Source organism: Prunus avium, chromosome 1 (assembly GCF_965620075.1).
Source record: "Prunus avium chromosome 1, drPruAviu1.hap1.1, whole genome shotgun sequence".
Lineage (NCBI taxonomy): Eukaryota > Viridiplantae > Streptophyta > Magnoliopsida > Rosales > Rosaceae > Prunus > Prunus avium.
Genome location: NC_142284.1, coordinates 50,337,247 through 50,358,424, shown reverse-complemented (window position 1 = coordinate 50,358,424; position 21,178 = coordinate 50,337,247). Strand labels below are relative to the sequence as shown.

The following is a 21,178-nucleotide window of genomic DNA, read 5'->3' as shown; positions in this document are numbered from 1 at the left end:
CCAACGTTGAAGAAAGGAATTGCGTAACGTCTCTTCGAAGATTCATATTCCTCTACATTCGTATCTCCAATTTTGTTTCCTTTTTTCCTCTTTTACGCACTGCCCTCGTGGCGTGCAAACTAAGCCCATAAACTCGCCGCCACGTGTACAAAGCCCACTAGCGCAATTCACTCACCAGTCACCATTCTCATGTGATTTACCAAAATACCCCTATTTACCCTCGTACTACAAGTCAAGTCCTAACCCCGCTTCTAATTATAGTATTTTGAGTTAATTAGAAATTTTAAAATGAGCCCCATTCCCCAAACCCCACAGCGTGTACCCAATTAACCTTAAAAATAAAAATAAAAATAAAATACAAAAAAAAAACGAAAAAGAAATATTTATTTAAATATGGTCTGAGGCAAAGCCCAAACACGGGTGCCTAGTACGACAGTTATGCTCCCAAATCTCGGCTAAACAACTTCTTTCTCTCGCCGGTTTAGTCGTAACGGTCATATATCCCCAGAATCCAAATTCATCCGATCACTCTCTAAAAGCACACACATAAAAAGCGCCTCCCCCAGAAGCCTCTCTCTCTCTCTCTCTCTCTCTCTCTCTCTCTCTCTCTCACTCCGCGACTTCACTTTCTCTGTTTTGTAATTTTATTTCATTTTACGATTTCTTGTTTCCTCACAGAAGTGAGCGCCGGTGAACACGCAGGGGCGGTTGAAGGTTTTGCTTTTGCCGGAAGATTAGGGTTTTGGAGGATGAGATTTGAATGGAATTTTGAGTTTTTGCGATGGTAGCTGCTGTTTCTACGACATTGAACCCCAAAGCCGCTTCCCAAGGAGGTCGTCCCCGAACCGCTACAAGGCCTCCGCTTCTGCCCTCCGACCCCGAAAATGGTGTCGTCGTTCCTCGCCGGCTCAAAGCTCGAGAGGTCACTTCTCGGTACATGTCGTCTTCTTCTTCCTCCTCTTCCTCTACTTGTTCGAACACAAGACGATGTCCATCGCCGTTGCCTTCCAGAACTGGCGTTTCTTCGGCGACGGCGACGCCGATGCCGTCGTCTCAGTCCGTGAAGCGCTCGCAATCTGTTGAGAGGAGGAGAGCAGTTACGCCGCGCCCTAGTTCTTTGGATATGAGGATCGGGAATGGCGGCGAAATGTCTGCGGCTCAGAAGCTCTTGTTCACTTCAACGAGGAGCTTAGCGGTTTCGTTTCAAGGCGAGTCCTATTCGCTCCAGGTGAGTAAAGTGAAGCCGACGCCGTCTCCGAGTACAAGGAAAGGCACGCCGGAGAGGAGGAAGGCGACGACGCCGTTTCGAGCGGATCAGAGTGAGAATTCGAAGCCGACAGAGCAGCAGCGATGGCCTGCGAGGTTAAGACAACCGAATTGTATGACTAGGAGCTTGGATTGTACGGATGAGAGGAGGAGGATGAGTGGATCTGGCGCCAATGTGGTTAGGGCGTTACAGAATTCGATGGTGGATGATGTTGATGGGAGATTGAGGTCTAATTCGTGCAATTTAGGTTCAGTGAAAGCTACTGAGACTGTTGATGATGGCAATTCAGCTACTACACAGTCTGAACCTGTGGCTTGTTCCGATACTGATAGTGTGTCTTCTGGTAGTACTAATTCAGGACCACACGAGAGCAATGGCCATGGTGGTGCTGTACAAGGGCCACGGCCTAGAGGGATAGTGGTGCCAGCGAGGTTTTGGCAAGAGACTAACAATCGATTACGCCGCCAATCAGAGTCTAAGGCTATTGGAGCTGGAGCAAGAACTATGGGCTCTCCTAAGATTGCTGAGGCAAATAGGTTATCTATTGATAGTCCCGCGTCATCTCCTCGAGGTGTTGTGAATAGCAGGGGACAGTTATCCCCTATTCGTGGGACAGCTCGGCCTGCATCGCCAAGTAAGCTCAGCAGGTCATTGATGACCTCTTCGCCGATGAGGGGAGTGAGCCCTTCTCGAGTGAGGAATGGAGTGGCTGCTACTCCGGGTAATAATTTGAGCAACACGCCCTCTATTTTAAGTTTTGCTGCTGATGTTCGAAGAGGGAAGGTTGGAGAGAATCGGATAGTTGATGCACATGTGGTGAGGCTCTTGCATAACCGGCTCTTGCAGTGGCGTTTTGTAAATGCTAGAGCTAATGCCTCCCTAGCTGCCCAGAGGTCCAATGCAGAGGTATGGCTACTGGACTTAATGCTCACTCATTGTATTCAATGTACAGCTAATTCGTTTTGGTTATCACGCATGGCATAAATTTGGTTTTGTTAAATATTTTCTTCTCTCTATGAGCTTTGTTCTTGTATGGGAATCTTCGACTGCTTTTCTGCTCCTTTTCTTAATTGATCACCTTTACACTTCTCTTGACTGCAGAGTTTATTCATCATAAATTTAAGTTTCAATTCAGGTTTTGGTCACTTTATATTATGCCATGGCATCCCTTTCAGTTTTTTCTCCTCAAATGCTCCAACTTGGATATTGATGTGCAAAAGGAAAATGTGGATAGCATTGCGTATTTTGTAAAATCTTGAATTGCAACTTGGGGGCGAGATGGTGCATTGAATTTGGATGTTCATAGGAGAACAATAGGCTTTATTTAGGACTATGCTTGCGAATACATGCTAGTTTTATTCTTTTTCCCATTTTGACTATCAACATATAACTCGTTGTTGGTCAAGCATCTCTTACTGTGCTCATGCTTGCACTTGGATGTTCTGCACACTCCAGACAGCCTTTTATAAGTCTTAGAAATGGATGCTCAGATGACCTGCATAATTTATTATCATGGACTTATCGGAGTTATGTAGACTTTGTTCCTGTTTACATGTTTCTTTTATTATACTAGCCCCCACCTGCATGTTCTACGGATGTTGGAGATGGAACTTTTATTATATAAATTCGGTTTTCAGAACGTGGGATGAAGAGCACATTTTATGTGGTTGTGGGTAGTTACCACTCATTAAAAATTCTTGGGTTAAAAAGGATTCAAAAGTATAATAAATAGTTTTTATTGCTGAAACTTTTCTGTTTGCAAACATGTTTGAAATAAATATTGAATAAGTGAGGGATGTATGATATCAGGATTGACTGCTTCCCTTACTTTGTTATTGGTGTTAAAATATTTCCATTCCAATAAATCAGTCCTTAACTCTAATTTTTGTTGTTTAAAATTCCTGCTTTCCATCAGAGAAGCCTCTATAATGCGTGGGTAACAAGTTCAAAACTTCGCGAATCAGTTAGAGCAAAACGGATAGAGTTACAAATGCTGAGGCAAAATTTGAAACTAACATCCATCCTCAAGGGGCAAGTAAGACCTCTCACTACATTCTGCTTCTATTTCTTGTCAATATTTGGCCTGGTTTTGCATGGATTTCATGTTCATTGTCCTGTGAGTGATTTATTGAAATTCTATCTTTTGTTCTATAATTTTCACTAATTGAAGTTGTACCTGCTCCTTGAAGGTAATTTGATGCTATTTTTCGTGCATTTAATTCTGATTTTACTCTTCTTGACTGAGCTTGCGACTGAAATTATTTAGAGGAATAAGTTATCTTCATAGTCTTTTTGTACTACCCAATATCTGTCATTGTATTGAAAGTTGATCTGCAATTGCTTTACTGTGCTGCTTAAGAATGATTCTCTGATTCTCCGTTGTGAGATATTCTCTTTGTTATGTTATATGCTAGAAGGCAAGAATTGCTTTTGCAGAAAAAGGTTTCTTGGCAATGTATTTTACTGACTTCTGAGTTTAATCCTATATTTCTTGACGAGTGCAGATGATATATTTGGAAGAGTTATCACTTATGGATCGGGATTACTCTAATTCTTTGTCAGGGGCCACCGAAGCTTTAAAGGCTAGCACACTCCGCCTTCCAGTTGTTGGAGGGGCAAGGGTATGTGCCTCTCTTATACCTCTTTGTTTACCTGGTTCCTTGTATACAGTGAGAGCTCATTGCCCAATAATCTGTCATTGTCTGGTTCTTCATTGCTACAGGCTGATGTCTACAATGTGAAGGACGCTATTTCTTCAGCAGTTGATGTGATGCAAGCAATGGCATCATCAATATGCTTATTGTTATCGAAGGTGACATTTGTTCTCCATTGGAATCCCTGCCCAGTTTTTTGGTTGTTGTATATCTATACCTGTCTGAGGATCTGGATAAAGGGCGGGTAGGTTGTTACCATGAGTACAAGGCTACCTTTAAAACATGGTTATTATGGGAACTACAAATAAAGGTCATGTTTGTAGTAAGTGGTGGTAGTAGATAGATAATACGTGTGGGTTACAGAGGGAGATGGTTGACCTACTGTGGCTGTAGATACAACCGACCAAGTTTAGTATTTCAAAATTTCCTGAGTCTGCTGCCTTTTTTAGTAGAATACATAGTAGTATCAAGGACAAATGACAATTAAGCAATCCTTTGGGAGCAAAAAGGTATTCCATAGGTTTTAATTTATAACAATGGAGTGATTTATATGTCAATGTTTAACATCACTCCTGGTTTGGATGTGAGATTGGCAAATGATTACGTCCAGTAACAATGCGTTAACCCCTAGCTAACCAACTATTGAACTTCCTGCTTAAAGTTTTGTTTTTCCATTGGTCTAATACCATTTGTAATTGATAGGTTGGGGATGTGAACTCTTTGGTGGCTGAACTTGCAAATGTAACTGCAAAGGAGCATGATTTGCTTGGTCAGTGCAGAGATCTATTGTCAACAGTTGCAGCCATGCAGGTAAATTAATGTTGTATTTGGTTTCAGTTTCAATACCTAACATATTTGAATTTTGCCTACGATTCTACCATGAGATTAAACTGACCCTTACACAAGTTACTCCAGAACAAATTCCTGCACTGTGTGATCTGTACTGTTGATTTTATGAAAAGGCAAAATGATAGGTTTGACAATAAAATGAGACGTCATTGGTGCTGATACAGTTGTGTGTGGTTTATAATACTGCATATTGGCCATCTTTCAGATTCCTCCTGTCCTCATTTCTATCCACTTGATTTAAAAACTATCAGATAGAAGAATATAATCCAGATTTTCAGCATTATTCCTTGTACTGAGTTTGAAACCTTTCCGATCCCAACCAATGATGAAACCTGCTTCATAATCGAAACTCCTTCCTCAATTTTAATGTCTAAAGATACTTAAAAAACCCTGAAATTTGGCCCAATTGTGGGGGAGGGGGGGGAAGTGTAATTTATCATCTCTCTCTCTCTTTCTCATAGTTTTAACTTATCTGCAAAAATTGCTTCTTAAGTTGTTTTTTTTTAATGAGCAGGTGGAGGAATGTAGCCTGAGAACGCATATTTTACAAGAAAAACGTGTACCTGATAGCCTCACAGCCGAAGTGTAAAGCTTTATCGTATGACTGCCTAAACAGCTAACACCACATCAGATTCTTTTTTCCTTTTGCACAATTTTACCTTCGAATCCGTGAAGCCGAAGCGATAACAAGACACAGACTAGAATGGTTGGTTGTGACTCGTGGGTGGCTTATGAAAGATGGGTCATAGTGCTAAAATTGGGCCTGTGTTACGTGCATAATAGATGATAGCAGGAAATTGTGTTGTCGATATCAAATTAATTTGTATACCTTTTACTTTATCCATAAGTCAAGAGGAATATGTGTGTAAATATGTCTAGCTGATGCTTCTAATTTCTTTTTTCTTTGCTTAATTTAGTTGTGTCTGCAAGTTATGTTTATATGTGGGTGTTAATTGTTACAAATTACAATTGCTTTCTGCTTACTTACGTTACTCCCCATCTTTCCTTCCTAGAATATCATGGGCTTATATGTGGGTTCCACTCCATGGTCCATTTCTATTGTCCAAAAAACCATGACCCATTTCTACCTAATCAGATTCTTTAAAAATCTCAGCTCTCTGAAGAACAAGATTTTATACCTTTATCTTACGTGTACCTCGTTCTAATACCACTTGAGCTGAAGACCTCACTCTATAATAATTTGAGTTTTGAGACTCCTGGCATGATATTTCAGTACTTAAAAGTGATGCGTTAGGAGACGTGTCGTCGCGAGAGATTTCCAACATTAAAAGAGATTTGAAGTTCGAATTTCTTATTTTGTTTGTTAATCAAAGTTAGAATATGTCATAGAGGAAAATGAGACAAGCTTACCTTATAAACCATTCGTAGCATAACATATCTATATAAGAATGCAGATTATATACATAATCCCTCACTGCCGCTTTTCATCTCTCGTCATTTACCTTTTCTTTCTTTTTACCGAAAAAGAAAAAAGCAAGTGAACAGAAAAAAGATAAACAAGTTGTAGTTCTAAGATGACACAAGTTTGTCTGCCTCTGTGTCTGTGGTATGCAAATGCAATGGAAGCATGGGAGAGGAATAGTCCAAGTGTATGAGTAGGACCCACAGCATCTTGAGACTTGAGAGACGCGGCGACGCGAACGGATTAGAACAAGTCTTCTTCTTCTTCTATGCTTCAATGGATGAATTGTATATGCGTGTGTCCTTTTTCCAGTGTTAGCTTTTCGGTGAAAAAAGAACCACCAGAACAATTATAAAAATAATACTAAAATAGGTGGTGATGCCGTGGAACCCACTTCCGATGGAGGAGGACTGTGTCCTTGGATGGGGCTGACGTGCACCGCACCATTTCTAGCTTTTTCTAAATCTTACAATATACGGAGAGACCTTTGAATTGGGACCCACTTTTTCCCACTTGATTTGATATCCATCCATCTATCGATCCCCCTTTCGGTTCCTACCCTCTCCTCTCTTCTCCACATGCCTTCAATTCAATTAATTCCATATGCCTTATATTTCATGTGCCCTTCACCTTGTATTTGTATTTGCTTTTGTCTTTGACTTTGTCTTACCTCTAATAATTTCCAGGTTCTAGCCGGAAAAAGGCATATAGTCTATGATTATGTTCATAAAATACAACAAAACCTGCCTTAGTTATCGCTTATTTACATTATCATTATAATTAGGAAACTATATGCATTGGCTTTTGGCTATGGGAGAATATGTGTGCACCCTAAGAAAAAAAGAAAGAAACTCATAATGAGGTTCAATCAATTATCAATATCAGTTGGATCCAGGACTTTTTATTAGGGATATTCATTATTATACCCAACATAGGAGCTTAAATTATATATTTAAAAAAAAAAAAACCATATATGAAATGGACTTTAGAAACACACCCAAAGGCCATTTACAATATAACAAAAAAACTTTAACTTCTTTTAAATTACAAAACTGCCATTAATTTCTTAAAACAAACTCAATCCCAAAACCTTATAAAAAAAAGCTCAAAACACTCAATAGGGCATCAAAGTAATTTAATAATCAAAATTAAATTCAATAGAGCCAAGAATGGTTATTTGACTAAATATCTCTTTTTATTAACATTACTGGGACAGTTTGGCAGTTTCCATGCTTTAATTAAAAGATTAAACTGAACCGGATACGTAGCCATTTGCATGTCGTCTTTTCTGTATTATTTTTAGATCCTAATTAAGCTCATCACTAATTATATATATATCTCCAACTGCATGCTCATAAGTCAGATGCATTTTTTTTCTAAATTATATATACATCATACATGCATACAAAATTACAAATAAATTAAATTACATGCGTCATCAACAACGTAAGCATTTTTTCTAATATATTTTGGAAATTCATGTTGTTTATATACTTGTTCAAGCCACATGTTTTCCAAGTCGAAAAATGTCCAACAACCAACCCATTACCCATTGGGAATAAAAGAAGGTTAATGTCTCACGAGTATAAAACCATAATCAAAATAATTACATAATAATTTATCGTATAACTGAATTGTTGTGACGACATTTCAAATTAATCACGCATTATTATATAATAAAATTAAAACACGTCATAATGTGCTATTAAATTGGAATACCGGTATGGCTTGACGAAAGTAAATTTATATCACAGTCTACAGCAAACCAAGGAGATGAGAAATGAAAATCAAACATATTTTCCACTTTGTCTCATCATCAGCTTGAGACGGCTAGCTGCTGCATGTCCTCTAAAACATAGAAGATGTACGGCCAGGACAACCCCATTCAAAAGCTGCGTCCCTAAACGACAATTGTCACACGTCATCGTCATCATCATTATCAACAACAACTCCTCCCAACCGAAACAAAAATAAAATAAAATATTTATAAATAAAAAAAACCAAATGCTTCGCCGGAAAATTCAACAAAATTGATCGGCTCCGATTATCATTTTACCTCGTAATACATTATTCGCTGATCACTTCTAATCTCTCTCTCTCATATATTAATTAATTTATTAATCGTACTCAGACAAAAAGGTTCAAAACCTTGCGATCCTTGAGACCACCGCCGCGTTCAAAGCTCGTCGTCGACGTCATCACCGACTCTTCCGAACTAAACGACACCGTATCCCTTCGCCGCTTCTCCACTGCAGTACTCACACAGCTGCTGCTCCTCATTCCTCTGCCTCTTCCTCCTTCTCCCGCCGAGAGATTCGGCTTCAGAGAGAAACCGGCATCGAACGGTTGGATTCGCTCCGCGTCGTAGTACGCGGACGGTACGGATGGATAGTAGAGGTTTTGCAGCGTGCATGCGCCTCTACTGGACGTCTCGGAAGATTCGTGGAGGCTCGGCGTGAAAACCGCCGTCAACGGCCTCAAAACGCCGCCGGACAAGACCGTCTCGACCGCGGATTGGCAAACGTGCCAGTTCCCGCTCGATAGAAGCCCCACCGCTCCATTGACCGGGTTGACCGTACGACCGCACGCTTCGAACAGCAGAGACTGAAACAGAGCTGAGAAAAGGAAGGGAAAAAAAAGGTAGATTGTTAATTAGTTGTTGAAATTCGATATTTCTTTTATTTATTTATTGGAATAAATTGTGTTTATTACCGGGGCGCTGAGGTTCGGGGACGGCGGAGATGAAGGAGAGGAGGTCGCTGCGGCCGAAGAACTTGGCGAGGAAGAGAGTGGCGTTGCCTTGGGCTTCGGGAGAGTCGATCGCCTGCAGGCACGACCTCAGTATGCACGTCTCGCTGCACCCCTTTCGGAGAACACGGCATCCGTTGCAGCTCATCTCCACCGTCCGTTTGATCTCCCCCAAAATTAATATTAAAAGAAAGAAAAAAAGAGAGGTCAGTTAACTTATCAATCACTCTCTCAGTTGAAACTTGCAACAATTTTATGATGTTAAATTGGTTTGTTGAGGGAGGTGGTGTTGCTCACTGGAAGGAAGCAGAAGAAGAAACTAGAGAGAGAGAGGGTGAGAGTGAGAGAGGGTCACTAGCTAGTAAATAGACCAGTGTGTTTTAATTAAGTTTAAGGGGCTTTAGGCTAAACTATGGTTGAGTTTAAGCGTTTGTGGTTTTTGACGGTGGAATTGGAGTTGAAGGGACCCCACACAGGGTGGGATTGTCTTGTCGACGAGGAGAAAGGGGAATATATCTTCCAAACTCTGGGCGAGACAGAGCGGCTCCGTGTTTCCGCTGTTTGGACCTCGATCCCACCGTTGGATCGCAGGCTTTTCCAGATTTCAACCGTTAGATCAGCCTATCCTTTTTAACTTGGTTTGGTGGGTTTTTGGATGTATTGGGTTTTGGTTGGGTTGGGTTGGGTTGGGTGCTAAATTGCGAACTCAGCGCAGCTTTGAAGGTAGAGTTTGAGAGACAATGCGAGTTCCAATGAGTATTGCATGATGACTAATCTTATCGCACTGTTTTTTATATTTTAGTCCCTCGGTTTTAGCCTCGTGACAAAAATAACCATTGTTTATTCAAATTGGAAACTTTATGCTATAACCCGAAAAACAAAAAACAACTTCTAAATGGTGAAGGATTGGGCCTGGCTTACCCATGTTTGCAAGTTTGAGCTGGAGGAGTCTTTGCTCCATCCAAAATTTGTGTAATGGGCTGAGCTTTGAACCTTGTTATCTGTCAGTCATTATCAGAAGGGCTGGATCAATTTTACTCACTGGCCCACAAATTTCAGTGTTCTTAATTCTATTTTGCTGGGTTTTCTCCTCCACATAAGAACAGATTGCTGGGTCGGGTTGGGCTAGACAATCTTCTTTTGTTTTTGAAGGATACACAATCATAGTCCTTCGGTTGGGCGTGATACAATTTGTACACTCCATGTAATATAAGGAACCGTATTCGACCAGGTCTTTCTTTACATTCTTAATTATTGTTGTTTACCATGAAAGTTTATATTACCCTATTTGAATTCACAATTCACTTAAAAACTCCGTCAAAAGCGCTAACGTGACTTCTACATTGTAGAAAATTAAAGGGGGTAATGGAAGAGTCACATTATCAATTTGAACTTACTTATTCACGGATTGGACTATATAAAGCAAAACGATACGGAAAACAAGGTGAGTAAGTCAATGTGGAAGTTGATCATATGTTCACGGCCAATAGTTTGATTAAGCTCCCTTTATATTCTATGTTTTGTTTTCATTGCGGCAGACAGTAATGCTTGTAGCAGTCCTAATTTACCTTAGTAGACTACAACTACCACAATGACATCTTCTATCTTGTTTAGTTAGTGATTACATGTAAGAAAGAAGAAAACGAAAAAAAGGATTATAACTTTTGGTCATTTTCCATAACTTATTGTATATTCCGAATTTCTTTGCTTTCGATGTCACTAGCTCTATATGCTAGAAATTAGAATTACCTGGTGAAATACACCTCACCCACATACACATAGAGAGAGAGAGAGAGAGAGAGAGATGGAATTAAATAAAAGAAGATTAGATTGTTGGAACTCGGAGGAGGTTCATTTCATAAGTGGGGAAGCATTTTTGGTGGTGGCTATAGAAGCCATGTGTCATCTGAAAATTGAAAGATCCATCTAATTGCAGCCAATGTGAGTTGGGCAACAAGAAGAAGAAGAGACTTTCTCAACTATGCTGAAATGGTCACAACCCACTACATCAGTGGTCCAGCCCCAAAGTTATAAATTTAAAAAAAAAAAGTGCAAGGTAACAATGCTAGTTGTTTTCTCACAACTTGGTAATTTTTCGGTGTGATGGTAAACACCACTCGAAAGGAACGGAGGCAGGTCAGGGGAGAGTGTTGAGATATTTGTTTGGTGTGCTCTACTGCCTACCAAACAAGAACTCCCTCCAAAAAGTCTACCCGTACGGTACAGTCATCGAATAATACAAAGAACCTTGCCCGAAGAAGCTTCTTGGAAGAATAGATGGTTTGGCAGTTTGAATGTTGTTTAGGTACAAACTGGGCTAATTTTCTTCCCCGAAATTTGACCCAGCACATCATACACCCAACAGGTTTAATAATTACCATACGCATGCATGACATGTCGGTCATCGGCCGACGTATGAATATGAAATACGTATGAATATGAAATCGAAGTTTATCAGGCCAAAATATAAAATTAGTTAGTTAAGAAAACGCATTATTGATTCGGTAGGCATAGTTTCGTTGTTATATTAAGATAGACTCAAATGTGGGCTGCTACGAACAAGGAAGGGGGGGGTCTACTTGGCTCTAGTTGCCTAGTTGGTTAGCCGACCAACTAATAAATCATCTGCCTATAGCTCTAGTAGCCTTTAGCTACCAGATTATTAAATCAAATAAAAGTCTTCTCGTGTGATGAAGTGGACATGTATTAATTGGAAAAACTAAATTAGACTTGTTGCACATGAAATATAGGCACTTTGCTAGTCTAGTCTAATCCTCGCTAACAAAGCAAAAACCGTGTTGTTGTGGGGAAGAAGAGAAGATAAGAGCCATAAGAGTTTGGGGGGTCCGGTGATAGAGCTATATGAACTTTTATGTGCATTCGCCCTAAACAAAACAAAGTTTAAATTATTAATTTGCATTGGCAAATGTTAAGAAGTGGGATATATAGTGCGAAAACAAAGACTTTGCAAATTGCAACCCCACGCGGGTTTACACTTATTTTTCCAAGTCTAGTTATAGTTGACCGCGTAGAGTTGTTAATTAGTTATTATTTTTGGAAAATGAAGATTGAAATTACACGCAAATGCTACTTGTCGTATCGATATTCTTCTGGAGAGCTTCCTCCCTCCCCCCCCCCCCCCCCCTGTTTAAAGCAGACTAGTTTATTTGCCTTGACCCTTCCTCTTCCCTTAGCTTACAAGGATTTGGATTAATCTAGAAGAATATTGAAGGCTCTTTTTTCGTCTCTTTTTAGCTGTTGACTAGTTCTGTTTTATAAATAAAAGTCAAAGAGGCATTCGCCATTCATGAATCATGATACTTTGGAATGTGCCAGATCCCGCCACACCCAGAAGACAGAAACTGGAAATGAATATTTAATATAATATATGCCCAGAAGAATGTGGCCAAGTTGCTCACTTGCAATTTGCAGTTATAACATGAAACAAACAATCATTCCCAGCCCAGCTGCCTTAACTAACATGCCCAATTTTATATTACATTTTTTTATTATATAAATTTATTGACCGCAACAAGCAACAAGAACATTGCTTGATTGATGAACATGGTATGGTAAACGCCTCACGCCATTGCATTTGATGGCGGTGGTCGTGGCAGTTTAGGTGGCCTTTTTTAACCACAACAGGTGTCATCCAAATCGAGTTCCACACGCGAACACCACCAAAACTATCTTCTTTCTTATCCGATCCACCACAATTCCTTCATCGCTAAACAAAACATCGCCCATCCCCCTCTCCCTCTCCTTGACGACTTTGATCTCATCCATCCTTGTCACTTGCCACTCGCCACTCGCCACCTTCCCACGTCATTATTATTATTATTATTAATTACAAATTTTACATAAATTCAAAAAGGAAATTAGGAAAATTAGCCGACATGCATTTACGCGTGAACCTCATTGGACTGTAGCTGGATGGTGATCACTATCATTTAGCTCACTATACACTATATACTAGTGTAGTGACTCTGTGTATAATATTTTTACAGTTACATAAACACGCTCTCTGCCCCTTCTCTCTCTCTCTCTCTCTCTCTCTCTCTCTGCGCTTTTCCAATGTTACCAGAACATGCGCAAGTGGTGGCCTCTGCCACCCAACTCACGGCGACTCGGTTTTGCCAACTCATCATGACGATCCCAATTCCTTAAAAGAGAAACTTAAGAAGGAAGCAATATATTGCGACAAATTAATGGGAATTTAATTTAATCTTCAGGACAAATTCTTTGGGAGAAAAAATGAATTGAATTTCCAAATTTCCAATACTACATCAACAGCTTGTTTGTACAAGGATATCAAAAAATGAACATATTTCAAACCCAGAAAGAAAAATTAAAGAAATACACGCTAGAATTAATTCCAATATTAATGCCTGCCTAAAGAAACTCCTCATCAGAGTCGGAGTCTCTTCTAATTTTGGGAAATCTCCAGTTTGGGCTTCATGATCGTCAATATCCTGGGCTTCTTCGCCGGGTGAGGGCTCTCCACCTCGTCGTCGCCGCACAAGAAGAAATCGCGAGAGAACTCGGGCAGCGCGGGCATGTTCAGGTCAAAGGTCTCGCGGTGGCCGTGGCTCACCGCCTGGTGGGAAGTGGACCCCACTCCCTCCGAGGATGTCACTGCGCTCGTTGTGGTGGCCGTGGCCGTCGCTGTGGCTGTGGCTGTGGAGGCGCCGACGCCGCCTTCGTAGTGGCAGCGCTTGTGCCCGCCCAAGGCCTGGCCGGTGGGAAAGGACTTGTGGCAGATGGAGCACTCGTGGGTCCTACCGGAAGCGGTGACAGTGGTGGTGCCCGAAGTGGTGGTGTTTGATGAAGTGGAAGGGCCTTCGGCGGCCGATCCAGCGGCGCCTTTTCTGTGGCTGGCCTTGTGCCCTCCGAGGGCTTGGTAAGAAGGGAAGGCCTTGTTGCAAACAGAGCACTTGTAACTCAGCTTCGCAGGCTGTGCTGACGTGGACGGCTCCTGATGTGAGGCGTTAGAAGGGGATAGGGTGATCATGTGGTGTGAGGTGGCGGAGTTTGTTGCCGTAGTGGCGGTTGCGGTGGTGGCGGAAGCGGTGCTTCCAGAACCGCTGCGAGCGAGCATGATGAGGCAGAGAGCGAGGTACTCCTCCTCGGTGGTAGGGCTGTCTAGGCGTGGACGCTTGGAACGCTTGCGTTTGGTCCAGGGCTCGACATAGTTGATTTTACTGGCGGCCTCTTCGAAGCGGAAAGGAGAGGCCCCTGCGGTTGTTGGAGAGTTGAGAGCTTGGAGAGCCATGGGATGAGCAATTGAGTGTTTGCTTGTGGTGTTGGCTAACTGGAGGAGGTCCAGAATTTTTGAGAAACTTGAAAGAGTGTTTGTTTTGGTTTGGTACTTGGTACTTGGTACGAGAGAGAGAGAGAGAGAGAGAGAGAGAATGGAAATGAGATTTGAAAGTTTAGAGTTGAGTGAGAGTGAGAATGAGCGATAGGGGGTTTATAAAGGGCAAATGAGGAGAGCGAAGTTGCGTGACAAGTGGTAGGAAAGTAGTAGTGTGTGGACCAAGTGTCCGTATATTCAATTCTTATTTATTTTATTTGGTAAATAAAAAAGAGACTTGAGGGATACGAAATTACCACGTTTAGTTTAACTTAGGAGAAGTCGAGTTTTCTTGCTTGGTGGCCAAGGAGGACTGAAGTCGGTCAAAGAGTGGAACAAGTACTGGTGCCTCCATCTCTATGTGGGCCCACAAATGGGCATGGACGTTTTTAACTTTTTAACTACAAAGACTGAGCGGGCCCTCTTTCCAAAGACGATTTCAAAGTCCACAGCTCTACACACCACCCCTTCTTTGAACACAGACGCGGTCCGGTCCACCTCAATTTACCAATCAAACGGCGTCGTCTCGTGTTTGCGACTTTTCCTTATGCTTTGAATCTGGACCGACCTTTAATCACACGCTGGGTTGGGTGTACAGTTTGGAGAGAATTTGTTGTCCAGTTAGGGTTGGCAACTTTAGAAAAAAAAAAAAACTCAATCAAATCAAACCCCACACACACACACACCGTCACAAGTCCCAAACTTAATTTGGAGTGATTAAGGGCCTAATCACATGGGTTGGTGGTGGAGATTAACTGTGCTTAATAACGAGTGGTGGACAGGGCTTGTGGGGTCTTTTTGTGCAGCCTAATTTTAGGCACACCATTTGTAAGCGTCTGCAAATCTTTGCCCTTAATTGGGGTTCTCCAATCAGATTACCATAAACTATCCCAAATCACACTAGTTAATTCAGCTTCTGATTTTGAACACCACCCGTTATCCTTCCTTATCACACAAACAGGAGATAATTACAAACATAATTGAATATTTCCCATCACAAAATCCACTCGTTTTACCCAATGTGCACACGTTTCTGCAGCCATAATATCCTTAACCACTTTGAATATAACAACTTTGTTTGCACAAACACACAGCCTTTTTAATTCATGGTCACAGTTGGGTACTTCTAGAAAGACCCAGTGATTAGGAGTTCAGTGCCACGTCAGCGTGTGATTAAGCACTGCTGTTCAATTTGTTTTGTTTTCTCTGCTCTTATCTGTTGTTTGACTCTCCTCCGTTAAGAAAGATAGCTTTTGTTGCTAGAAAGTAACACGAACATTATGCGAAGCATCTGGGTTAGTGACATGCTGACTTGCTGCTTCTATTCTATCTTCACTAATAAGATATTTTTAAAAACAAAATTTAACCCTCCACCCCACATAAAACACAAATTTTAATTTTTAATCTCTTGCTTTAATTTCATTACCATTTATAAATTATAACAAACATGCACGGTGATCAAAGGATAAATGTCTTATTAAATGAGATATTTTTGAATGAGATGAGAGTGCAAAAATTAAACATAAAAAAGTGTGGCTTTTGTTCCTTGAAAGAAATGGATGCCTTATCCCCTAAGAATTTTACGTGGACGTGTCTAGGATTCAAAGCCCACACTCCACCTCAGTTCTAAAGGACAAGGAGATGCCATATGGCCTAAAGCCAAAAGCCCCATTTGCTGCCGTTTGGCTTTCGGCCACTGAAATTAAGAAACCACACTCCACCTTTACCAAAACAAAGAAACCACACTCCACTGTACTGAGCCCTACCCTTTCGAGTTTATCTACATTTTGTAGTATTTAATTTCAAAATATCAACGGATCTAGCTCAATGAAAGAGAGTATTAACTTGCAGATTAGAGGATTCATATTTGAATATTCACAACATCATAGTTGTGTGTGTTTGTGTGAGAAAATCCCCTTCCTCAGTAATTTAGACTATCGCTTGCACTCAAACAATTTATTTATATATGAATAATTTGCTTTTTGGCTAAGAAAAAGAAAAGGGACATGGGAAAGCAACGAAGGCAGCGATGACATATGGCGTTCAATTCTTTGAAATTCGAATGTAGCATGTATGCATACGGAGACGTCCAAAAAGGAAGATGCCATTTGCATTTAGCAACTAGTTAAAGAATATTATTAATAATTTTAATATTTGATAAGAAGATGACTGAGCTAGGCATGATGAAATGCAAGAGAAGTGTAGAGAGTGAATGGGTGGAACTCGCAAGGTAAAAAAGGTAGGCACGTGGTGAAGTCATTGCTTACCTACACATGTCGGTTAGTTGATCACGCATCCGAAAGCGGGGTGCTAATTCTCTAATGAATCAGCCATCCGTATAGATAATACAACACACGCGACTTTTAATATTTCAAATGAGAGAAACGGGTGATTTTGAAGCAGCCCCAAAGATACTTCCCCCTAATTATAAGAAACCTAAATGAGAATGAAAAACATGTGAGTTTTAAGTCTCTACTTTGCAATTATTATAAATAAATAAAAACATATTTATTTGGATGAGAATAGTCTCGGATTGGTTGGACTTGGATTGGAAGTATGTGACACTGGGTTTACATTTGGAAGAAGTTAGGAAGGGGGGCCGTTTTGGACACGTTGACTGTGTTGAGATTGAGAGGGGCGATGTTGGTTAATTGTATTGTTGCAAAGGCGGCATGCAGTGGACGATACTTGCTTTACGTCAGTGGGGGCCAAGTGGGTGGTTACCTGGTGGCTGACCTCAGCCAAAGTTGCAATTTTTCACAATACTAAACTCACCTATTGAGTTGATCAATTTTTTTAAAAGAAAACCAGTTGTCAAAAGACCAACCCAGGCCCATGTAATCGAAATTTCAAGCTCCTATAACAGAAACATTGGTACAGTGGGTCGAAAGAATGACTGAATCTAAACATTGGTACCGTCGAGTTTTTCAAGTTCCGTTCAATTTGCGCTCAAACTTAATGTATGATTACCCATTGTTTTTTTCTAAAATCTGCAACACTAACACTTCACGTCACACATTATGCGTGGAGTAGGATAATTTTAGTAATGAACGTAACAAAAGAAAAAGAAGAGCGTGTGAAACATAAAATGAAATATGTACTCCCACTGTCCCACATCAACATTAACATAACATTAGAAGATCTTCTTATTGTGACACCTTAACTTTCTCCATCACAAGCACAACCAATGCACACACTCCACCCTAAAAACCAAAAAACAAAATAAATTATAAAAACGTTATCCAGCAGCATGAATCATGAGGTTTACCAAAAAAAAAAAAAAAGTAATATATTATATAAAAAGGTTAAGAAAAGTGGTGTAAATGTGATCCAGTTTTGCTCCTCTTTTCCAGCTCACAGATTCGAAGCAAAACATGGTAATGGTAGTATGCCTTTCCCACCGCCCACCTCATTGGCTGCTAACAATCGTACGCTTAATTTCACAAAGAGAAAATGAAAAGGAAAAAGGAAAATCAAGAAAAAACAGGTACCATTAATTAGTAGGACCAAAATGCCCATCTGATTGATATGACTGACCATTTACGTCACTTTTGCGATTTCAGTTTCCATCATTTTGGTTTCGCTGAGACCTGAGAGAGAGAGAGAGAGAGAGAGAGAGAGAGTCTCAGTGGGTGGCTTTATCAAGTGGAGGAGTGGCCCATGTTATGTTATTATGATTATGATCCCACAAAGCACCTCTTTTCGTTTCTCCTCAAATTCCTTCGCTTTCTCACCCGCCGTCACCTCTCGCAGTCTCGCAGCTCCGTTTAACAGGTCCCCTTCCTCTGCCGCGCTGTCCTTCATTCGCTTCCCAAATTACCGATCTGCCCTCCCTCCCCCGCGCTCCTCCGGTAAAATACTCACCCTTTATTCTTTTCATTAATAATTGATCTTATTCCTTTTGTGATTGATGGCTAACATTTAAAGCGTCGTAATTGCCAATGAAGAAATACAAATCTCTTTTTTTTTTTTTTTCCCTTTTGTGAAATAAAAACCTCGAAAAGTTTTAAGCAGTGGGCAATTTGGTCAATAATTATTTTACGCGGTTGGTGGGAGGGTATTTTTATTCTTCTCATATAAAACAAAAAACAACAGTGCAATAGTGACTATAACTTCTGAGCCGCTCCCTTTCCGTTGTGTGTGGTTAGTGAGTAAGAGTAAATCAGTGCGAGTTCAAGCAATGGCTGCGGAAGATGGTAAGGACCCTCGTCTTGCTAGAATTTCATCTGCTATCAGAGTCATACCGGACTTCCCCAAGCCAGGTACATGCTGTTTATTCTTCATTTTTTGCATTGATTTTCAACATCTTTGTTTTTGTTTTCTGGTAAGTATGTACACCTGTCTATCCTTTGGTGGGTTTGATCTTTTTTGGGATTTGTACTTGCTATTGGTCCAAATTTTCATCTGGGTACTGGGTGATTTTGGCTTTTATTTTATCTCTGTTCTTGAATGGAGGCTTCTTTGAGTTATGCTTAACTGAGCTTTTTTATGGCAGGGATTTTGTTCCAAGATATAACCACGTTGCTTCTCGATACCAAGGCTTTCAAGGATACCATTGATTTGTTTGTTGAGAGGTACAAAGACAAAGAAATTTCTGTTGTTGCAGGTAATTCAAAAAGTACTCTTTCACTATGGCTAGTTTATATGATTTTTTAGAAAATTTAGTTGGGTTTGAAATGAAACCATATCCAAAGCCCAAGTCTTCAGCATTCTGGCATGGGAGAGTTGTCCCAAAATCACAGTTTAGGCGGTTCTTTCTCTTTCAGTGGCTGTATATACCGAATGCTGGTTGATGTTTATGATCTGAAGTTCTGTTGATGACATAATGCAGGTATTGAAGCTAGAGGCTTTATATTTGGCCCTCCTATTGCATTGGCCATTGGGGCAAAATTTGTGCCTATGAGAAAACCGAATAAGTTGCCCGGTAACATTTGACACCTTTTCCTTTTTCATTCTCCACTTAAACTGCATAAATTTCTGAGCTTTTAGAAGTTTCTCCATAGGAGGAATCCTTGATTAGTTATCGGGACAACAGGATAATTTAATTTTCACTTCAGCTCATTAAATCATCTCTGTCAATGTATTTTACAATATAAATGTTATTTAACTCACAGGCTGGCTTAATCATCTATAAATCTTACATTATGATGCAATATGTTGAACTGATCCAGTTACAGTATTTTTTATAAAAGAATTATTTATTTATTTAAAATGTTTAAAGCCATATGTTGGAGATAGTGCTATTGCCGGTTCTGTTGAGAAATGAGTAACAGGAAATGAGTGGTTATAGTAATTCTGCATCACTCTTGAAGTAATCTTCTCAATAGGAAATTGTAGAAAGGAGTGAAAGTTCACCTGATAACAAATACATAGACGCCAAAACTAGGTTATTCTTGGTCTGAAAATAACGCAACAAATAAATCTCAAGAGCTGGGTTAGATATCTTTATTCCATCAGAAAGTTTGCTTCTTTGCATGCGTAAGTATTGATATTGTAGCTTGTGGCCTTTCTTAACCGCCATTTGTGAAATAAAGCATAAACAGTGTGATTCTTAATGTGCCAAGTTTATTTTACATTTTATTTACACAGCAAATATCTGGTGCTTTCAATAAATTTAGTTCCCAAGATGGCATATAATTCTCATGTTTTGATGGTTCTGCAGGGAAGGTTATTTCTGAAGAGTACTCTTTGGAGTATGGAACAGATATAATGGAGATGCATGTGGGAGCTGTAGAAGCGGGAGAGCGTGCCTTGATCATAGATGACCTCATTGCAACAGGGGGAACCTTGGGTGCTGCACTCAGGCTTCTTGGTAGTATATCAAAACATAAATTTATGTTTAAGTGTTTCTGGACAGAATAATGTTTTCTGTTTTTTTCATATTTGTTCCCATTTTGGCCGGGAATCCAGATAACCCTTCTTGCTTGCAAGACTCACATTTTTGGTTTGTTGTTGCAGAGCGTGTTGGAGTGCATGTGGTTGAGTGTGCCTGTGTGATTGAATTGCCAGGGCTAAAGGTATGACATTGCAAATATGGTGTCAGAAACACCCTTTGATTAGTTGTAGGCTAATTTGATGCTTCCCTACTATCGAGCATTTAGTTGCAGAAGAATTAATAATTATATATGAAGCAGAAGATTTTAAAGATAAAATATTTTTCGCTTGTATAGTTATTGAAACATCACGTTCGTCTGGCTATTGTCTTGCACAGTGTAGAGTCTAGAAATCTTAACCTGGATATATATTTTTCTTATTATGTTTAGTTTTTTCATTAAAGCATTCTTGATGTACTTTTACGGTGGCTTGTTTCAGGGACGGGAGCGATTGGGGGACAAACCATTATTTGTTCTAGTTAATGGAGACGCATGAGCATGGTTAGCAGATTTCAAAAACAACAACTTTATTGTTAGCAGGGGCTTATGGTTGTTGATTATGAAGTGTTTGTTTACATTCGATGACCGAAGAGATGAAAAGAAACTTGGTAGATGTATGTTCTATGTACTAAGAAGAAATAATTTGTTGCTTTTCTATTTTCCCATATGATTTGAACATCAAGTCACCAAAGTAAAATGATCTCAATTATCTCTCATCTCACCCCCTCCATTCTTCCCAAATGCTCTTTCTGTTCTTTTTTTATTTATTCTTTTTGGCCTGAGTTTTCGCGTACTTAATTAGCAATGCAAATTAAATTGGGCAAATCATAAAATAGGGGATATAAAGACCAAGAAACTTCATAGATGAAACAAAGATTAAGGCGTTCGACCCAAAAAAAAAAAACCACAAAGATTAGGGCACTCTTTTGCTGCATTTCTATCATAATTTAATGATGTACAACACTTTGCAGTTTGATGTTTGGAAAAACTGAAGCCACCTCATGTGTCTTC

General features: G+C 40.1%; 4 protein-coding genes across 4 annotated transcripts; 2 read left to right on the top strand and 2 right to left on the bottom strand.

Annotated features, from left to right (window-relative positions):
* The first annotated feature begins 404 nt into the window (after positions 1-404).
* Positions 405-5,640, top strand: LOC110772474 (QWRF motif-containing protein 2-like). The gene is made up of 6 exons (XM_021976913.2): positions 405-2,173; positions 3,183-3,302; positions 3,772-3,888; positions 3,990-4,079; positions 4,624-4,731; positions 5,285-5,640. The coding sequence occupies exons 1-6, from the start codon at positions 782-784 to the stop codon at positions 5,357-5,359; spliced, it is 1,902 nt and encodes a 633-aa protein (XP_021832605.1). The 5' UTR covers positions 405-781; the 3' UTR covers positions 5,360-5,640.
* A 2,573-nt stretch (positions 5,641-8,213) lies between these two features.
* On the bottom strand, positions 8,214-9,431 carry LOC110772453 (LOB domain-containing protein 37-like). Its single transcript, XM_021976890.2, has 2 exons — positions 8,906-9,431; positions 8,214-8,808 (listed from the first exon to the last, which is right to left on the bottom strand). Exons 1-2 carry the CDS (start codon positions 9,087-9,089, stop codon positions 8,321-8,323), a joined length of 672 nt encoding a protein of 223 aa, XP_021832582.1. The 5' UTR covers positions 9,090-9,431; the 3' UTR covers positions 8,214-8,320.
* Positions 9,432-13,179: 3,748 nt separating this feature from the next.
* Positions 13,180-14,393, bottom strand: STZ (salt tolerance zinc finger). Its single transcript, XM_021976920.2, has one exon. The coding sequence runs from the start codon at positions 14,211-14,213 to the stop codon at positions 13,368-13,370; it is 846 nt and encodes a 281-aa protein (XP_021832612.1). The 5' UTR covers positions 14,214-14,393; the 3' UTR covers positions 13,180-13,367.
* Positions 14,394-17,865: 3,472 nt separating this feature from the next.
* LOC110772472 (adenine phosphoribosyltransferase 1) lies at positions 17,866-20,883 on the top strand. Its single transcript, XM_021976911.2, has 7 exons — positions 17,866-18,145; positions 18,443-18,556; positions 18,790-18,900; positions 19,126-19,218; positions 19,957-20,106; positions 20,253-20,311; positions 20,607-20,883. The coding sequence occupies exons 1-7, from the start codon at positions 17,968-17,970 to the stop codon at positions 20,661-20,663; spliced, it is 762 nt and encodes a 253-aa protein (XP_021832603.1). The 5' UTR covers positions 17,866-17,967; the 3' UTR covers positions 20,664-20,883.
* The last annotated feature ends 295 nt before the right edge of the window (positions 20,884-21,178 follow it).